Source organism: Notolabrus celidotus, chromosome 3 (genome assembly GCF_009762535.1).
Source record: "Notolabrus celidotus isolate fNotCel1 chromosome 3, fNotCel1.pri, whole genome shotgun sequence".
In the NCBI taxonomy this organism is placed as follows: domain Eukaryota; kingdom Metazoa; phylum Chordata; class Actinopteri; order Labriformes; family Labridae; genus Notolabrus; species Notolabrus celidotus.
The window spans coordinates 14,663,693-14,682,628 of NC_048274.1; the positions used below are offsets into that span (position 1 = coordinate 14,663,693).

General features: G+C 38.3%; 1 protein-coding gene across 3 annotated transcripts in view; it reads right to left on the minus strand.

Annotated features, from left to right (window-relative positions):
* The window catches only part of tcf12 (transcription factor 12), an 87,087-nt gene that overhangs the window by 60,988 nt on the left and 7,163 nt on the right, over positions 1–18,936 (minus strand). For all 3 annotated transcript variants that reach the window (XM_034680737.1, XM_034680735.1, XM_034680736.1), the window contains exons 4-5: positions 13,267–13,340; positions 4,621–4,723 (exon numbers count right to left, since the gene is read on the minus strand). In XM_034680737.1, coding sequence (XP_034536628.1) covers positions 4,621–4,723; positions 13,267–13,340 — 177 coding nt within the window. The remainder of the gene's footprint in view (positions 1–4,620; positions 4,724–13,266; positions 13,341–18,936) is intronic.

The following is an 18,936-nucleotide window of genomic DNA, read 5'->3' on the forward strand; positions in this document are numbered from 1 at the left end:
AGACCACGCCACATGTCACAAGGAAACCGTCTGTTCTAGGGATGCCACAATTCTTAACATAACATTGAACCATTTGGTATAGCATCCACAGTTCAACATACCCTTGTGAAATGAGGTATTTGGGGTTGAAGAAATGCATCCCACCAGTAAATCACTAAGCGCTAAAGTTGGAGGAAGCAAGCAAATAAAGGTTATGCATGTGACGTCATGATAGGCGGAGTCACTGCAGTCTTATTCAATGAAGTGCAGAATATAGCACCAAGCACTTAGAGCACTGTTAGCGTTTGGCCTGAATTCAGCCACAAATACAACAACCTCTAAATAAAAGGTTGAGATGTGTACTACCAATTCAAACTTGAAGGGGGAGTCAGGTGTGTTGATTTTAAAGTCAGAGTTTGAAGCTGGCTAGATCACCATGCTAACTTCATTGGCAAAGCTAACCTGATAGGTGCTGGGTCATAGTCAGAGTTTCAGCCTTAAATAGGCTGAAAAGCACCGTTCTTCTGTAACGACATGGACATTTTTAGATGGAGTCCTGAGGAAATGCTACTTTCAAAATCATGCTAGTTTTCCGTGACTACCAACCCTAGCTTTAAGACCCTCAGCTAAAATAATATTATTACAGAAACATTTGAAACGTAAAACAAGCCATGAATGAAGCCGCCCAGTTACAGTAACCCTGTAATACTGTATGTGTGACACCACAGAGCCTCTGCATTTAGTTAGTATACAGATATAACACATCTTATATCATAAAATACACCAGGAATGTGGATAAAATTATACTTTTTTGCTAAAAAAATAAGATGAAGAAATAGTTTTGGAATAAATTAAATTAGATTTTTTTCTCCCAAAATGCTGATAAATGGAATACCGAAAAAAACACCCCAGCAGCTCGGCCGTCAGAACCAATGAAAACTGAGACCAGAACACCAAGCTACACACTGAAACTTGGGCTACCTGTATTGTTGCATCCCTAGAGTGTTCACCTCTCTTTATAAATCTCATGTAAAAAGTTTACAACATATTGTTCACAAGGCAAAAGAAGCCACACAATGACTCATCCAAAAATGATAAGCTTTATCAATGACAAAATCTGACAGTATCAGCAGCAGTAGCCGTTTCATACACACAGTGACCCTTTAACCTCACCTCCCTCGCTCCTTCAGATCAATACAACCAAAAGCTGGTCTTTCTCTAAACAAAATGTATCTACACAGTAAAATGTTTGGAGCTTAATGTTTACCGTAGCTACATACACACTGACATGATTCATGTTTTCAACATCCCACTGTGTAAAAAAGGATTTGTGGCCGACTATGAGTCATTCTGCACACATTTATAAATACTGATAGTTTAAATCCATGCATATACACAACTTCAGAACACCCCAAATAGACCGTGTTAGATGAACAGTCATAATAAGTTAAACACTGCATGCAGTTATATTTAGTTCTTTTATTAAATATGTATTATTATGTGTTTGTTCAGTTAAGGCTGAGATTTTAAGCAGAACAGAGCTTTTTATGGTGTACACAAAGCACAATTTACAAGATCAGACAATCATATATTGAATATTATATATCTGCCTTTAAATCATTTATCTATGTTATTCATTTTCTTCTGACATTGGTTGGGAACATGTTAGAGGCGGCGGCTTACTCGCAGAGGTTTCAGAGGCTCAGACCTTCACTGTAGGATAAGCAGTTGATTCAACATTGAGTGGTCTGTTTTTCCAAATTAGATCTTAAGCAGTGTCCTTAATTGTTTTTATTTTTATGTTTATTTGCAACAGATCTTAAAAAGGAAATGGATGAAATCTTATAGCTATTTTGACCAGCAGCAGTTTGTATGGTCAGTCAATGGGAAATCTGATAAACAGGAGGGAATTAAATAAACTAAAATCAGGATTTATCAAAAAAATTACGCTGCCATTGTTTTTCAAATTTTCTTCAGAAGACGTCTGATAAACTTTACTAAACATATCCACTCCAAACATGGAATAAGAGGCAGGCAACATGCACCAGGCTGACCTCTGGCTGACCTTTAGTCATCATTACTCATCTGTATCTGTTCATAGTCTATAGTTCCTGAGAAACTGTTGGTATCACATAGTTTATTCTCATTGGTTTGTTTACAGTGATTACATTCAAACAAAGGTAAATTGGTAAACTGGAAAACTTTCCAAAACCTAATTTTGTACGTCTTTCTGCAATCCTGGCTGTTCTGCTTTTCTTAAGACTGGCAACTGACTGGTTATCTTTTTACACACAAGTTTAAAACCAACACCCAATGACCCATCAGTCATCAATTTGTACAATGCTGTGCAACAGAAAGTATTTCATCATGAGAAACAGCAGAAATTATTTCAACCAGACTATTACCTTCATGTCTCCCAATAACTTCACACTTTTAATAGAACAAGTAACTTTCTATAAAACTAAGAAGTTCAGAAACTCTTCATGATGCAGTGTAAGAACAACCAGAGGTGTTAAAATGATTCTGACTTGACCTTTCACACGCTGCTCAGCAGTTCAGAAACTGGTAATGACTGTGAAGTTGTGGGAAAACACTTTCATAAAACCACAAGATATCACAGCAACAAATCGCACCCATATCCTGCAGAGTCTACGCCACATTACAGCTGCTGCTGGGAAGAGGAGAGGTACTGAGAGTGTGTAAATGTCATGTGATCAATTATAAGAAAGATAACATTTGTTTCCATTCTGCAACAACTACTGAGAACCGATCCCTTTGCTTGGAAACTAAGAGCTGTTAAATAATGATCAGAGTTGTAGTTCACCATAAAACTGTCAAGTGGTTTCCACATCACAGGCCAAAGCCAGAGAGCTGAATATACACAGTTTGTAATTGTTAGAACAAGAGAACATGCTGTGAGTCATTAATGGGAAAAGTACTTGGAAAAAAAAGGGCAAGTTTTGGTCAATGGTGACAAAAAATACTACATTTGTTTCCTTGTTTAGGAGGGACATTTTGTGAGAGAGCTAGAGAGCGAAAAAGTAAATATAATAAAAAGTAAACTCCTAGTTACGGGTAGGGATCGCCGATGACCGATCCCACTTTTTAGGTCCTGATACCAATATCGATACCTGGTCTTTGGTATTTGCCAATACCGATACTAGCTGATACGATCCTGGTATTTATTTAACAATCTCTATTCCTTAATGTGAGGATACAATCATGTTTTGGCAACTTCAAGCTTTTCTGACTTTTCTGACTTTAAACTGACAGTATTATTATTCAAGAGATTATAAATGTGTACCAGCAGTTTGGTGAGTTAAACTTCATAACCAACAGATATTACAATTCAACTGTAAACCTCAGCAGTGGATAAGAGGAATTAAATATTCTGTATAAAAAAAAATGCTTCAAATGAGAGAATAAAAAATATGTCAACATAGTGTTTCCATAGAGTGTTTCCCACAGAAGTACAGTGTACCTGTGGCTGGGATTAAATTCCTTGAATACATTATTACTCTACCCAGCTTCGCCCTTACTGTTTCCCTTCTCCGTGTCTGATATAGTGACAATATTAATCAGCAGCACATTTTATAAAGATGCTGATGACGTACAGTAGGAGACACATGGCTGTTGTAAACACAGAAAAGCATAGAACTGAGATGAATAGATCTGCCATATGGATCAGCACCATATATCGGCCCTTTGTCTTCAATATCCGATGTAGCTTTTTGAGTCTGATCTAGCCGATATCCGATACTAGGGTCGGATCGGTGCATCTTTAGCTACGTAAGAATTTAAACTCAAACTCAACCAAACATGTTGACCTTTAAAATGAGACAAAACCTAAACCCAAGTGTGTGTGTCACAAAAAAAACATAAGTAATAATTTTCCACAATATGAAACAGATAGAATATTATAATAAGGAAAGCAAATCTGTTTTTTAAAGATGTTTGCAGGAGAGACATTTAAAAAAATGCCAATTCTTGCAAAATGGTGCTTTTAAAAGAGCATGCCGGTTAGTGCCCAGAAAGGGGTACTTGAGCTTATCTGATCATTTTGGTCCATTAAACCAAAATGTAAAAGAACAACTGACTAAAGAAAAATAAGCCATAAAATAATCAAACAAACAAATAGAAACCAAGTGTTGGTCACCTAAAGCAAACTGGCATGATTCAACAAGGCCCAAACAAGACTTGGGAAATGATAAAATTCATCTATAATACATTTGAAATGTTTACTTATTCTATGAGATGGTCTCTTATACAACTGCCTGTTTAACCCCACATCCCAAATTCAGCTGCCTGCTGCCAATGGAAGTAGCTGTGGGCGGTTTTGATGTCAAGTAGACAGCTCCTTATGATGGAAAGCTATACTGATGGCGTGACTTCTAGCCTGGGGGAGGGTCATCACAGGAGGAGGAAGAAGAAGGAGATACAGAAAGGGGAGGGAGATTAAAGGAGGGAATAAACACAGCGGGAGATGGAAAAAAAATAGCCCTGTAGCCCTGCCCGCCTTTCAGTACAGCTACCTCGGGATGCATGATGTGTCTCGACCTCAATCAGGCAATTTTCTAACAGGAAGTCCGTCCACAACCGAAGGACATGTGAGGGGTGAGCGGAGGAGAATCACTTACTTACCCATTATGTTGGAGTTCATAAAAGGTGTTGGGGACAATCCTTCATGGGACACTAATCGACTGTCACTCAGATGATCGCCGTAATGAGGGCTGTCTGCAAAACCCTGGGGGGAGAGATCAGAATATTAAGCACATTATCGGGCAACTTCGCTAATTGAGTGATACGACACACCACTAATTAGTGAGAGGACAGACTGACTGGTCTGTTCGGCCAATAAACTGCACCCTTTCTTCTGTGGAGCAGAAACATATAAACAGATCTTTATATTTCTGGTGTGAACTGATGGCTCAAACTACTAAAGCTTTTTAGGATTATTTGAAATGAAGAAAAGAGTGCACTTGAAGAAGCAATAATTATGTGTTTACATTGTTCATTTTATCGCGATCATTATCCCACACTGGATGACTCCCTTAAGCGTCTATCTGAATCTGAGCCACGCATAAATTGAGTCTTTGAGGATCCATTAAACTCATATTTCTGGAGCTGCTTTAAACCATAAACCTTTATTTCTTCTCTGTGGTTTGATAACGTTCACTTCTGGACAGACTTGAAAGCTTTCAGTGAACATGATGAAGATGGTAATGATAATGACGATTAGTCCTCAATCTGTGCTCATTGTATATTTGTCCTGCTGTGTTTCATTTTCTTATCTTTAATCCCTCTATATTGTACGACAGAGAGACTAATGAGTGAGCCATCTCTCATTACTGTATTTCTGAACATTAGGAAGAACAGCGTGCTGCTATAGATCTAAAATCCATTAGTGTTTGAATGGAAGAGATCACATATGGACGTTTCTATAATGTTTCTTTGGCGTGTTCATTGAGACTGAGTGTCCTTGAACGCACCTCAAATCAAGTATCGGCCTTTAGAGCAAATAGAAAAAACTTGACACACCAGATCACCAGATCACCAGTTCCTCAGTGACAGTTTTTACATCTTTAGCGGTGCAGGTATGCAGAAAGCAGTCAAAAAGCTTAGTAAAATCAATGCCTGCCTTTCGTCTCTCTGATGAAGTTACTTTGCGTGCAGCCTTGTTGCTGTTTGAAGGCCCGAGGGACCTGCTGACCCAGACACTGGTCTCTTGTGTACAGAGTGAAAGACAATTACCAGAGTTCAAAGCAGAGAAAAGAAGGCAGATGTGTTCCAACGCCCTCCTGCACACAGCATGTGACCAGCTACAGCTTAGATGGATTCATGTGATCACACGTGAGTTATGATGCTATAAAATAATCCAGATTATGACAGAGAAAGTGATAAAACAATGCAGATGTATTCTTTTGGCATAGCAAGACAACATTTGCTCTTAATCTATCTTCATCAAAGCTTCACCTAAAATGATAAGACGAAGGTTTTGCCTTGTAAACTTTAGGCCCAGTGAATAATATGCAGAACTGACCATTTCTCAATGGTTGGAGTAAGATAAGATAAGATAAGATACTCCTTTATTCATCCAGCAATGGGGAAATTCATGGAGTTACAGCAGCAAACAAGGTGTACAGTACAAGAATTCCAACAGGAATAGTATGTTATACAATATAATCCCTCCATGAGTCAGATTTTGTGTCAGAAGAAAGGATGTGTTTTAAAGCAGGTGGGTTTTGAAGAAAGTAATGATAATAATTATTATTAAGTTTCATCATTTTGTTTTTCATTTCACAGATCTAGTGTGGATGCCGATGAAGTGGGCTTCATAATGAGTGAAGGAGGGATGAAGAGGAAAAGAGGAGGAATGCTGTCTCCCCCAGTCCACTAATATCCCTTCCAGGACCTCAACACAGAGAGTCCAAAAGATAGCAGGAGGAGAGGACCCTCTCTTCTCACTGTCCCAAAAACAGAATGATATCACAGCATGACCATATAGACAGAGGAGGGGATGACAGTCTTCTCCCAGAGTATGACTTCTACAGGGACCTGCCATCATGCAGAGGAATATACACTGGCAGGGAGAAAGATGATTCGTGCACACGGGCCAAATAAATGTGCAAAACGCCAGCAATCTCAATCATTTCAGATACAGCACTGAAAATAGATACATGAATATGAAGCTTTATTTTGTTGCTTGAGTAAAATAAGCAACAATTCAAGTTATATGTCCTCCAAAATGAGTCCCCTCCCCTGAACTGACCAGGGTACAGGGTTCAGAGTAACACAGTAAAATGTGTCCTTGTGTCAATGTGTCCGTCAACATCTTAACCAATGTATTTATTTTTCATCTTAAAGTTATTATTTTGATCTTCCGTTTTATCTCTCTGACAACAGGTTTATGGACCCACCCACAGTTCATAAGAAGGTGTTATAACACAGAGACGGGAGAAACAGAGAGTTGCAATCCTACATCGTTCCCAGGTACCTGCAGCTCAAAAGAATTGCCTTCTTCTCCTGCAGCTTAACACTGCCTTTTCATGACAGTTATCAGCTTCAGGGCTTAGGTCTAAATATCGGTCACAGTATGGTTTTTGAAAACTCGGGGTCCCATGTAATAAAAGATACTCCGTTACAGTGCTAATCCCAAGCCCTGTGAAAATCCTCCTGTGCTCCAGTCAAATACATCTCCCCAAACTACATTAACTCCCAGCAGAGGGACCGAGCTGCAGTGGGCTAGCATTTCTATAGAGCTATTTCGACCAACTCATACCCTTTGCATTCAACATACAGTAAAAAAGAAAGTAAATCTTATTACCCATCTTTTTTTTCAGTGAGTGGATGGTGATGGAGTAATTTCAAAGGCAGTGGAGTGTTGTGCTGTGTCGAGGGAATCCTCAGAGATTCCCTATTGTGCTGCTGCCAGGCCGCACACACTGTTAATCACACCATGAACAGACTCAATAACAACAACAGCTCTGTGAGAGGCTCCAGCAACACAACGCACACACACAGAGACCTGCACAACACACACACAGACCTACACAACGCACACAGACCTACACAACACACTCAGCCCACATAAGCTAGCAAAAAACATTTCCTCTGTTTTGAGGCAACACGCTCCAACTTCAACACTTAAAGGAATAATTCAACATTTTACGAGACATGCTTATTTACTTTAGACTGATGAGTAGGCGTAGTGACGCTTCTTTCCTAATAATTATTAAATACCACGCTACACTCTGATGGCTTGATTGAGCGTAATGATATGCGCAGGGTGGGATGGCTAGCCAGGTAATGACCAAAATATATATTTTTTAAAAGAGATTTAAAAAAATTTTAAACGCTGCCACAGCTCACGTTAGATATAACAATTTATATTATTAGATTAGAATTTGAGACTGATTTGGAATTTAGGTTATTGCATGTAAACAAAAACATTGCATTAACAGTTTTTTCATGTATGTTTGTGTGGTTTTGTATGCTCTTCCATAAGGTTTATTTTCCATATACAGGGGCAGATCCAGACATTTTTTACCAAGGTGGCCAAACAGGGGGCGCTGACTTTTGTAGGGGTGGCAAGGCGTGGTAACCTAGGAGGTTTATTCTTCACTAATCACATCTACTTTAACTTCTGATATGAATAATCAAAAGAAAGAATATTCTTTTTATATAAATTATATCTTTAAAAGATAACTCAACAGAGTAGCAAAATCCAAATCTGCTGAACAAAATTCTTAAAGGACTTATACAAAGTCACCATTTAAAGAAACGACCAAAGAAAATGTTCCACATTAATATGCAACAAAGCTTCCAGGAGCCTGTTGAAACCAAGCGGCAACCTCCGGTCTCAAACTATGAAGCTCATGTGGAAGTATTATAAAGTGCAATTCATAGAGAAACCGCTTGAGGCTGGCTGCAGAAACACCGGAAACCACATAGACCCCAATTCAAAAAAGACAATCTTTGCAGCATTAATAAAAATGTTTACAGCCTGGTTCAAAAAACTGCTTCGCTAATTTCTCTATCGGCACACACTGTACAGTTCAGAAGATATTAAGATTACATATTTTGGCCCAAATAGGGACGACTGACTTGACTCCCGGATGGGAACACATAGCTGTGGAGGCTAAAACTCCGCCTCTTTACGTCACACTATGCCTGGTTGAGTTCCGCATTTTCAATATGGCTGCCGTCGACGATTGGCTTCAAAACAGCACGGATACTACGTCCATATTTTATACAGTCTATGGTTGAAACACAACCCAAATGGTTGATTTTAACATGAGTGCCACCTCTCACAAGGAAAATAGCCAGTCATGGTTTAGGATTCTAGGGCTAATCAGATTTCAGGGGTGGCTTTGGGCCAAAGACTGGAGATGAAAGTAGCTTTTATGGTTTAATATTGGCTAACACATTTACGTGATTGATCCAAGTGCTCATTTTAGTTCATGAACTAAACAAAGATGAACTAATCAACATCTTGCACCATGTGTGTTCACTTTGTACTAAAAACAAACAAATGTGTAAAAACATAAATTTGCCATTTAACCAGGCCTCTGGTGCCAGTCTGTGTCTTGGCTGGGACCAGTAACTTCCTGGAGTCTTTGCTTGTTGCCTGGCAACTGCTTTCAGAAAAGAAAAAGTCTCGCACATAACCCCGTGTGAAATGATGAATTGTCATTTTAACACTGATTTTTTCATTAAACAAATGACACTTGAAGTGTTAAACAGTGAGCTATAGAACAAGCTTTCTGAACCTGTGTTCTCTTTGGCTGAAGGCTCACACTCATCAGACTTCCTCATCATCATCATCATCTTCCACTGTTCTCTACTTTGAGTCTGTTAATGCATCAATCACAGTTTCCTCATCTTTCCTAAAGAGTAGTGGCCTACATCCATCTCAGACACTAACACACAGCGTCATCGCTGCCAAAAGGCTACGAGAACGCAAGCTAAATAACTGTCAGATCACTGTGGCAACAAGCGGGCTAGAGCTCCCACTTTGTCCCCTAATCACTCCTCACAGCGTTTAAAAAGTCATCTCCTCCACACCCTGAGCTGCATCCCAGGTGAACGAGCGACTGCATGTGGCAGCTCGGGGAGTGATGATATGGTCATGATGGATGCGTGTGGGGTCGGGTATCAAGTCAGGGCAGGGCACTGGGGAAGGGGGGGTTGTCGTGCAGTGGTGGTGGGCACAGCCCCGGCTGTCAGACCGCCAGCCTACAGCCACAGCTGCCCAGGATACAGCGGCTGGCTGGGAGCCAAGGTCAGCATGGCGGGGCTCGGGACTGTTCACAGTTGACTGATCGCACAGTCGTAGCTCAGCAGCTCAAACAAGCTCAGGGACGAGACTGAACTCCCCTCTTAACAGACTGAAGGATGAAGCACACAGGAGTTCTTCTAAGAGCACTGGACAGAGCTGGTGAATACAGCATCATTTTGGACATTTTGAAACAGAAATCATATTTTTTTAAATTGATTAATCAATTAACATCTGATTAAGAAATTTAATTAAACTTTCCCATCCTAAAAACATGCTCCACAGGGACATTTTGTCTCCCAGAAAATAAAACCTGAGTCTGTTTTACAATGCAATACAGCTGCAACTTCTGCTATAGACAATAAAGGAGAATGATGGGATGATCCTGAAAGGTATCTTAATAACTTGGAGACACAATTACACCTGAAAATATACAGAAACACACCTATGGTACCTGGTTCTATAAAATGCATCTTGTTCAAATGGAAACTTTCCCCTTTCTGTGGGTGTAAATATGAGCCGTGTGTCCAGCGTGTGCAGTCAGATCTTACAAAATAAAAATATTACAATATTATTATTTGGCCAGCCTGCCACTTTAAGTTGTCCATGATTACTTTTATTTTTTCTGTGCACTGTAATGTAGAGTTTTTATTTTAGTGCTAAAATATTGGTAAACTTATGATGTCAAATACAGAAATGTACCACTTATAATTGGCCGAGCATTACTGTACTACTCATTAATTGGATAGGGGGGCACAAGAGTTGGTCCTAGATTTCAACAGGAACAGATGAAGGTTTGGTTTCACACTAAAATATCATTAGAGTAAGCATTGTGAAAGAGATTGTAATAGGAATTGTATGTCTCCAATATGAAATGTACCATGAAACAACATAGATTTTTCCATTTCTTTCAGCTCATCTGACTGTTTTTTAGCTGAGGATATCAGCTTTAGCTAGACCATCTCTAAAAAAGAAAAAGGTGTGCACTACATTCCCACATTATGAAAAATATATTCTTAATCAATCACAGTGTTCTTGGTGATTTAGTGTGAATAACTGTAAGATAAACACCCACTAAAGGAAAGTGTCACTTTTCTGTGAATGTAGGAACAACTGAAAACGAAAAGGATCTACTGCTCATGCCACTCACTCACTTCTTATATATACAGTGCAATATATAGAAAGTAATATTTTACCTGCCAGTGTATATGAAATCTGTATCAATATGATGTGTGTATGCAGCTGTGTGTGTATGGTTGTGTGTGTGAGGAGAGAGCGATCATGATTGTTTGCATGCATGCCTTATTGAGGTGCAAACAGCTGTCTGCTGGCTGACGCTGTGCCTTGCAATGTCAGAAACACTCATTTATATGCACCTGGAGCAAAGATATCTCAAGCGTCTCTGTCTTATAATTCAAATCAAGCTGCCTATGTTACCATAGCCTGTAGATGTTCATTCGGGAAGGGCACAGAGGAATAAACAAGGTAACGCGGCCCGAGTGGCTCTGACATTTAACTGAATTCTAATAGAAAGTGACAGGAGATTGACATTAAATGAAATTCATACAGGGCATCCAGAACAACCAATGTGTGAGGGACAAACAAACAGGGGAGAGAGCTGTTCACACTTGCTAACACAAACAGTGAAATGTTCTCACTTAACCAGCACAATATAGAGATGCACTTTATCATGCACAATTTTGTCCTTAATGTTTTTGCACAAATTTAATTTTCCTTTTCAAACCACTAAACTACAGAGGAGCGATTTCAAATAAAATGCATATGCTTGTTTTCAAAGAGTCTTTTTTTAATGCATCACAACTAACGACTCATCTTTAATTAGGTCATGTATACCATGGGCATCTGTCCAATGACTGCAGATAGAAATTAGCTCAGCTATATCTGGTGCAATAAAAGCATTGTGCATTGTCTCAGATTAATAAACAAACCTCAGGCAGATACATTCCACAACAACTGTCCCGTACGATTATGTCAATTCATTAATTTTTGGCTTCATATTGGCTGCAATCATAATCAGAGACAGGTATGGACATGTTTCAGGTATGGCCATGTTTCAAAAAGTAAAAGATGTTTTATCAGCACTGCTCCGAACAGTAGTGTATTTTTTAAATATCTGTTTACATGAATACTGCAAGTGGTTCTATTTGCTGTTGGATGCATTTTTCTTTATTTCTAGTAACCCTAAAACCAATAAATATCATATAATAGTCGCTACAGTAACACAAATAATTCACTGTAAACACACTAAAGCAGCATCAGCCAAGATGGTGAGCAGGCATAAGCAAAGGGGTTAAATCCAGACACAGAGCTCTCAGCTAGACTTCGCCTTGTCTTATTCTTTAACAGAGTTTACTCTCACTAGCTGTACACAATATGACGGACTGGACTAGAGGAGTGATGGTCTTGGAGGCCTGCCTATTCAAACTCTGCTACAACATAAATTATTTGGAGAAAAAGTAAAACAATTTTATTTTGAGGCTCAGTGATTAGTGAATGCAAGCTTAAAATATACACCACTCATATCAAGTCATCAAAAGAAAACAAACTACTAAACGTCTTTTGGATATTTTTACTCATTTCAGTAGTTTCTAAGGATTTATAGAATGTGGTTCGCTGCTTTTGTTTTGATTAGTATAACTTTGGATTTAAATTTAGATTCAATATGTAAAGTAATAACATTAGGACACTTGGTTGCACAAAACAGAAGTGTCAGGATGCTGTGCTTGCTGCTAATGGTGGTTAACCTTGGAGTATCTTCTTCTGACATTTTCAAAACTAAATAAATTATTGAATAAATCAGTACAGTGTTTGAGGCAATAGTTGGCAAATAATGAAAATGAGCCTTAGTCAGTGTCATCTCATAAGGTTTCCTCCATACTTAATATGTGTGTTTATAGATAAAGACATTTTTTTAAGTTTGAGTTTGAGCGTGTGAGGATGAATAATGGAGATTTGGGAATGTAATGAAATGATGTAATATTTGTGCTCTAGTTAGTTTTTAATGCCAGTGATTCTCGGTTAAAATCATAAAGTTTAAGAGAAAAATAGTTCCCTCAAATGAAAAAACCCTAAAATTTCACATTTAGTTCTCATAAAAATAATAATGTTGAGCAGCAGTAAAAGATCATTTAATTTGCAATATGCATAATGCAGAGCTCTGCTACCAAATTAAAGCTCGAGCCACGACAAGCAACAGATTCCAGTGACTGGTTCTGTCTGATAACTGTTTAACACACACACACACACACACACACACACACACACACACACACACACACACACACACACACACACACACACACACACACACACACACACACACACACACACACACACACACACCCCATGAGAACATTAACCGGTCTTTCTTGCACAGAGAAAATGTCTGGAACAACATGAGTGGGATAAGGTGAAAGTAAAACATGGTGAGTGTATGGCTTTGATGTAATGAGTGTTAAATGATGTGCTGTGGAGCAGAAAGGTCGTCTTACCCGGGAGGACTCATAGGAGGGACTGGACTCGCCACCTGGGGCCCAAGACGCTTGGTTGGTCCGCTCCTCCATACCTGTCAGAGAGAGACGCACAGTGCAGTCAAGATAACTCTCACAGCTCAATGTAGCTACAGTCTACCTTTATTCTCTAACAAAGGCAGGCATGATGGAGACGTCGTAGATGGTGGCAATGATTTTAAATACTTGTCATTAAATGCTCAAGTTCATGGAGTAGTCCTGTATTGAACATGAAATATGGACGATCCCACATTAAAGACAAACAGGTGCTTTTTAAATATATGGCAGTGTATTTAAATAGGGGTTATTTAAACCCCTGGTTGATTAATCATCTAACAAAAATCTCTATGATCAACCTATTTTCAGATTTAAAAAAAAAGGATATTAAAAAAAAAAGTGTATTTACTTGTTGCTCTTTGTTTCATTGTAAATCAAATACAGTCTGGTTGTTTGAGAAACAATAAATCGCATGTGTAAGTATCATATTTGACATTTTTTGGAGCATTTTCCACAATTTCTGATATTTGACGGATAAAAAGAATAAAGGAAATAAATGTCAATGTCTTATCAGCAATGAAACAACATGCCCTGACACTCATCAGAGAATTTAAACCTAACATTGAGTGTTAAAACTTTGCAAAGCTCTTTACCTGTGAATGAAAGACACATCTCTGATCCCCATGTTAAGCTATATCACTTAAAAAAACGATGGTATCATTCGATTGTAGAATAGAAAATAAAAAAATGCCAAAATGAGTATGCTTCATTTTACCAAAAACAACTTACAACTTTATGAATTGTCAGTGATGAATGCCAGGCTACTTCGTAACAGCTGAGCAGTAAAACTTGATAAAAATAATTTTTAAATGAAGAAAAGAAACCCTCAATACATCAAAAGTCAAACAGATAAACAAATAAAATCAATAACTGCTACCAATTGCGAAGCAAGAGCATCTGGCATATATTGAAAAATATTATATCTGGTCCTTATAATCTCATTTATATGATAGTCTGTAAAAAAAAAACATTCGATGCTTCTATTGTTCTTGCTGTTTGAAACGATATTATGTTGCACAAAAAGCTAAAGTTATTGATTGTCCCTGCTGTAATTGAATCTGTCTCCGTAAAATGCAATACCCTTTGTTCATTTTTACACTCAAATAAAAAAATATGAGATTTAGAGAAATCAGGTTTCAAAAATAATATTACAACAAGGCACATACAAAACTTTTCAATGTAATGAATATTTTAACTTTAAGATGTATCAAATGGTTTACACTGAGGTGTTACAACACTGCAGGGTCATACATTGAAACAAAGAAAGGGGATGTACATGACTTAAAGAAATCCAACAAAAGCAGATGTAGAACAGAGCTTCAAAAGCAAAGCCTGCAATCACAGCTGCTAGACCAAATTATTTTAAACTGTATACTTCAATATTTAAAGGATATTTAAAAGTTCGACAATGGAGGTGAAACAATCAACAATCTGAGGGCTGATCAAGCAAACAGTGGATTCTGATCACATACTACAAATACATTAACCGTCATGCTGCCAGCCAGTTCTTCGTCAGAAATCTAAAAATACACTTATTCAGAAAGTCAGTGACATTCTCACACCAGAGCTCATGCTCCAGTGGGCAGAGTCAAAGATAAGTTTCATCCTAACAAACATGTTGTTCTGCTGCTCGCTCGCTTGCTCACAGCAGATTCATTTCCTCACATGAAGTCTTTGGTGGATTCATAGAACAAATGTTCACTCTCACTTTCAACATCTGGCTCTGTTATTATTCACATTAACTGTCACCATAACGGTAGAAACTAGTGCTGTGAGTTTAGCTTCTCCTTGTGTTACTAGTAGCAGCACATGCAGACTAAAATTTGGGACTGTGACAACACCGATGTGACATATTGTAGCCCAACTGAGGCCTTTTCCACGCTGAATGTAACAATGGTCAGTGTTTGCTCTCTGGGCCACTGGCTGTCATCTCGTCTGATTACCATCTCCTACCAGAGCTCAAGGGTCCCCTCTCTTCTCCAAGAACAGACAGGCTGCACAATAAGACACTCAAACAAGAGACTACAGAAGAAAAAACGCACAAATGCAGTTGCTTTAACTTAAATCTAATGAATACAAATGATGTAGTTTGAACAAAATCATACAGCTAGAAAAGGGACATCAATTTATTTCTCCTCCAACAAATGCTTTAAGTTGAATCAAGTAATAACCATGGATTTCAATACAATGTGTTAAAAACAGGAAGTGAAGCTTCTTGCTTTCCAATCTGCGTTCAACAACACAGTAACTCACTCAACTATCACCCAAAAGAGAAGGATGAGCAACCAAATACACCAAAGCTTTAAATGAAAGATGGCTGCAGAAGGAGGTTTGCTTTGTTTCTGTATTATACATTAACATCTCTGGTCCGGTTTCATCTTTGACAGAACCTGCAGTGTGCGGCGCTTAGGAAAAACATGACAAAAAATTAACAAGTACAAAAATGACACTGAGCTACTTTATTACGACCATATGGTGGAAACATTTAGTATCCTTGAACAACCTCACATTATGGTGACCCTCAAGAATTTTTACATCCTGCATGAATTATAGATGTGGGAATATTATGTCTACTGCTTTCATGTCTGGATTGTGCACATGCATGAATTTTAAGTCTTATTAATACATTTTGTTACTTTGCTATAGTATGCACTATTACACGTCTGCAGCAGGAAACACATCTTCAAACATGCATTTCTTTTAAGTTCATGTGCTCAGGCATTGTTTGCAGAAGTAGCCTTAGATATGCAAGGGAAGCAACATTCCTGCGTTAATTATTCTCAGCTCAGATCAGATGAACAATTCAGGTATAATCACGTACAGTTGTAAACACATCATGGCCTGAGCACAGAGCTTTGCAATCATAACTGACGGCTCCCGTCTCTGCTGGGTCATTCATAAACAGCTGCATCCTCCCAAAGCTCCTAGTTAAGCAACAAGTAATCACAAGGCTGAGGCTGAGGTCTTTTCTGCACAATTCAAATGAGAAACGTCTCAGACCATGAAGAAATACTACTGAGGAGGGATCATGCATCATTACCTAAGCACTGCAAAACCTTCATCTTACTCGTATTTGGCGGGAGAAGTCAAATATCTGGTTATTCATTCATAATTTCAGCATTTTATGATCAGCCCAGGAAACAGATGGAACAGTTCACTACTTTTTTATTTCCCCTTTAGGAACAGGATCAGGTTTATCAGATATGGTGTAGGTTTGATCCTGCACTTGTTTGCTCCTCAGATGGTCCAAGAGTTGAGAAGTTATTAATACTTCAGTGTCTTCTTGAACTTAAAGTTGAAATGTGGAAAAAATCAAGACACTACAAAGAAGATGAGAGGTACCTTATTTCTCAGGGTAAACCTGGGGAATATGTTCTAAAAGAAATACATGAGGGCATGATGTGTTTAACATGCAATATTTGAATAAATACCACCATTCAAACTGTCAAAGTGAATGTTACTTTTGTCTACTTTGCTTCTACCAAGCAGCAAACCTCAGGTCTAAAAATATGAGGCCAATGCGTGTGTTAAAAACTGCAGTTCATTGAGGATCCACTTAAGGCTGGCTCCAGAAGTACCAGAAACCACATGCACACCAATTCAAAAAAGCTGATCTTGACAGCAGATTGCTTACATAAGGTACAAAAAACGAGTGTAGTCTAGATAGCTAATTTCTAGATCGGCACACACTTTACAGGGGGTTAATTTTTTTTCTAATGCGGCAATTTTGAAGATATTTAGATTATGAATTTACCATTACCAGAGCCACAGCTGACTTGATTGACAGGCGGGAACACTGTAGCTGTTGGCTAGGAGGCTCAAACTCCGCCTCTTTACATCACACTCGCTCGACAGCAATTAGGTTGAGTTCAACAATTCCAATATGGCTGCCGCCGATGATTGGCCTCAAAACAGCGCTTCAGAAACAGATGGGTGACGCACGGATACTACGTCCATTATTTGTACAGTCTATGGCTTCCATGCAATATGACATCAAGTCAGTCAATGCAGTGGGTTGATTCACGCAAGGGTTAGATTTAATGTATACGATGAATACAAATCATAAAGCATGGAATTAATAAGATTAATATTTTCTAATCACTTCACAGCCCTAGCATTAAATCTTCGACCTATCAGTGCCCTTATTGTCCATGATGTCACAGACAGTAAAGTTATATTCTTTTTTATTGACTTGTAAATCTTTGCCCCAAAAATGAATAAAAAAAGATGTTTGTTTTTATTCATGTTGGAGTTGAACTAAAAACCAAACATTACAATAGAAGATGATTGACTGACATTAGTTACAAAATACTGTTCAGCAACGTTACGATGTGATATTTTCATTCTTAACACAGTTACCCACAATACCCAGGAAGTAAACCAGGCCAGGCAACACTTATACACAACAACTGTGATTACATCAAATTTTAAAGTGGCAGAACAATTTAACTCAGGAGAACATCTGAATGGATCCTTAACAGCAAAAGTACAAAAACTCAACGAATGTTTTCCAACCAGCACTTTCAAAAGACTCAGAACCATCATAAAGGACATGTAGAAAACAAAGATCCACTTAATCTATGACCATTCAGAGTTTGATTAAAGAAGCTCCATAAATCATTTTTTTAGATAACATACAGATGGCAGCTAAACTAGGATCAAAAGTAGTGATAACAAGGGAACAAAGGGGGGCACATCTGAGAAAAAAGAAACATCAGTCCAAAATACAGTTCTTATGTCTTTACAGAAATGAATGTTCCCTATATGAAACTGATGAAGGGTTATTATATATGTTTAGTGATCATATGAAAATGAATATCAAGTGTTATAACTTCTGTATCTGCAGTAAGGTATTGTTAGACCTGCTTCCTAAAGCAACACTACGTGCTGCGTTTACAGTCTGGCAAGTTTAAATGATGTCATGTTAATGTAAACAGATCCAAACTACAGCCCTGCTTTGCTTTCTAACACAGAACCTTTGGTTGTACTTGGCTTAATTATTCCCAGAACAGCTGAAGCTGAAGTGTTACCAACAGTGAAACACACTACTTCATCAAAAGCATGAATCAAAATATAGAATCAGAATAAAAAACAGAAAACAACTCTTCAGGGACACAGTGTCAGACAGAGTGGATGTCTCTGTATAAATTATTTACCAGTGACCTCCCAGTTTCATTCAAAGAAATAATCAGGTTGAGGAAGTTGCATTTCTTATTTTGTTGCTGACTAATTTACTGCAGAAAAAATGACATAAAGTTATGATCTATCCCGATGGACACCAATGAGTTGTAATCATTGAGTACAAATCTATCCTTTAGTCCATCTGTAAACTGCAGTCCAGGGGTGTGTGTGGTTTAGAGAAGAGACAGTACATTGAGCCACTCTACAAGGTTCACCTGCTGCAAAGCTGCCACTCAAACGTGCTCATACTGCAAGCCTTATTGATCAATTTAGATTTACTGCTAAGATCCAATTCTTTTTTACTTCTCTTTTTTAAATATGGTGATATTTATAGCCCAGATTCAGTGCAGACAGGTCACATCTCTTACTGTTCAAAGGTGTCATGGAGGCCACTGAAGTCACTGTTCACACTCC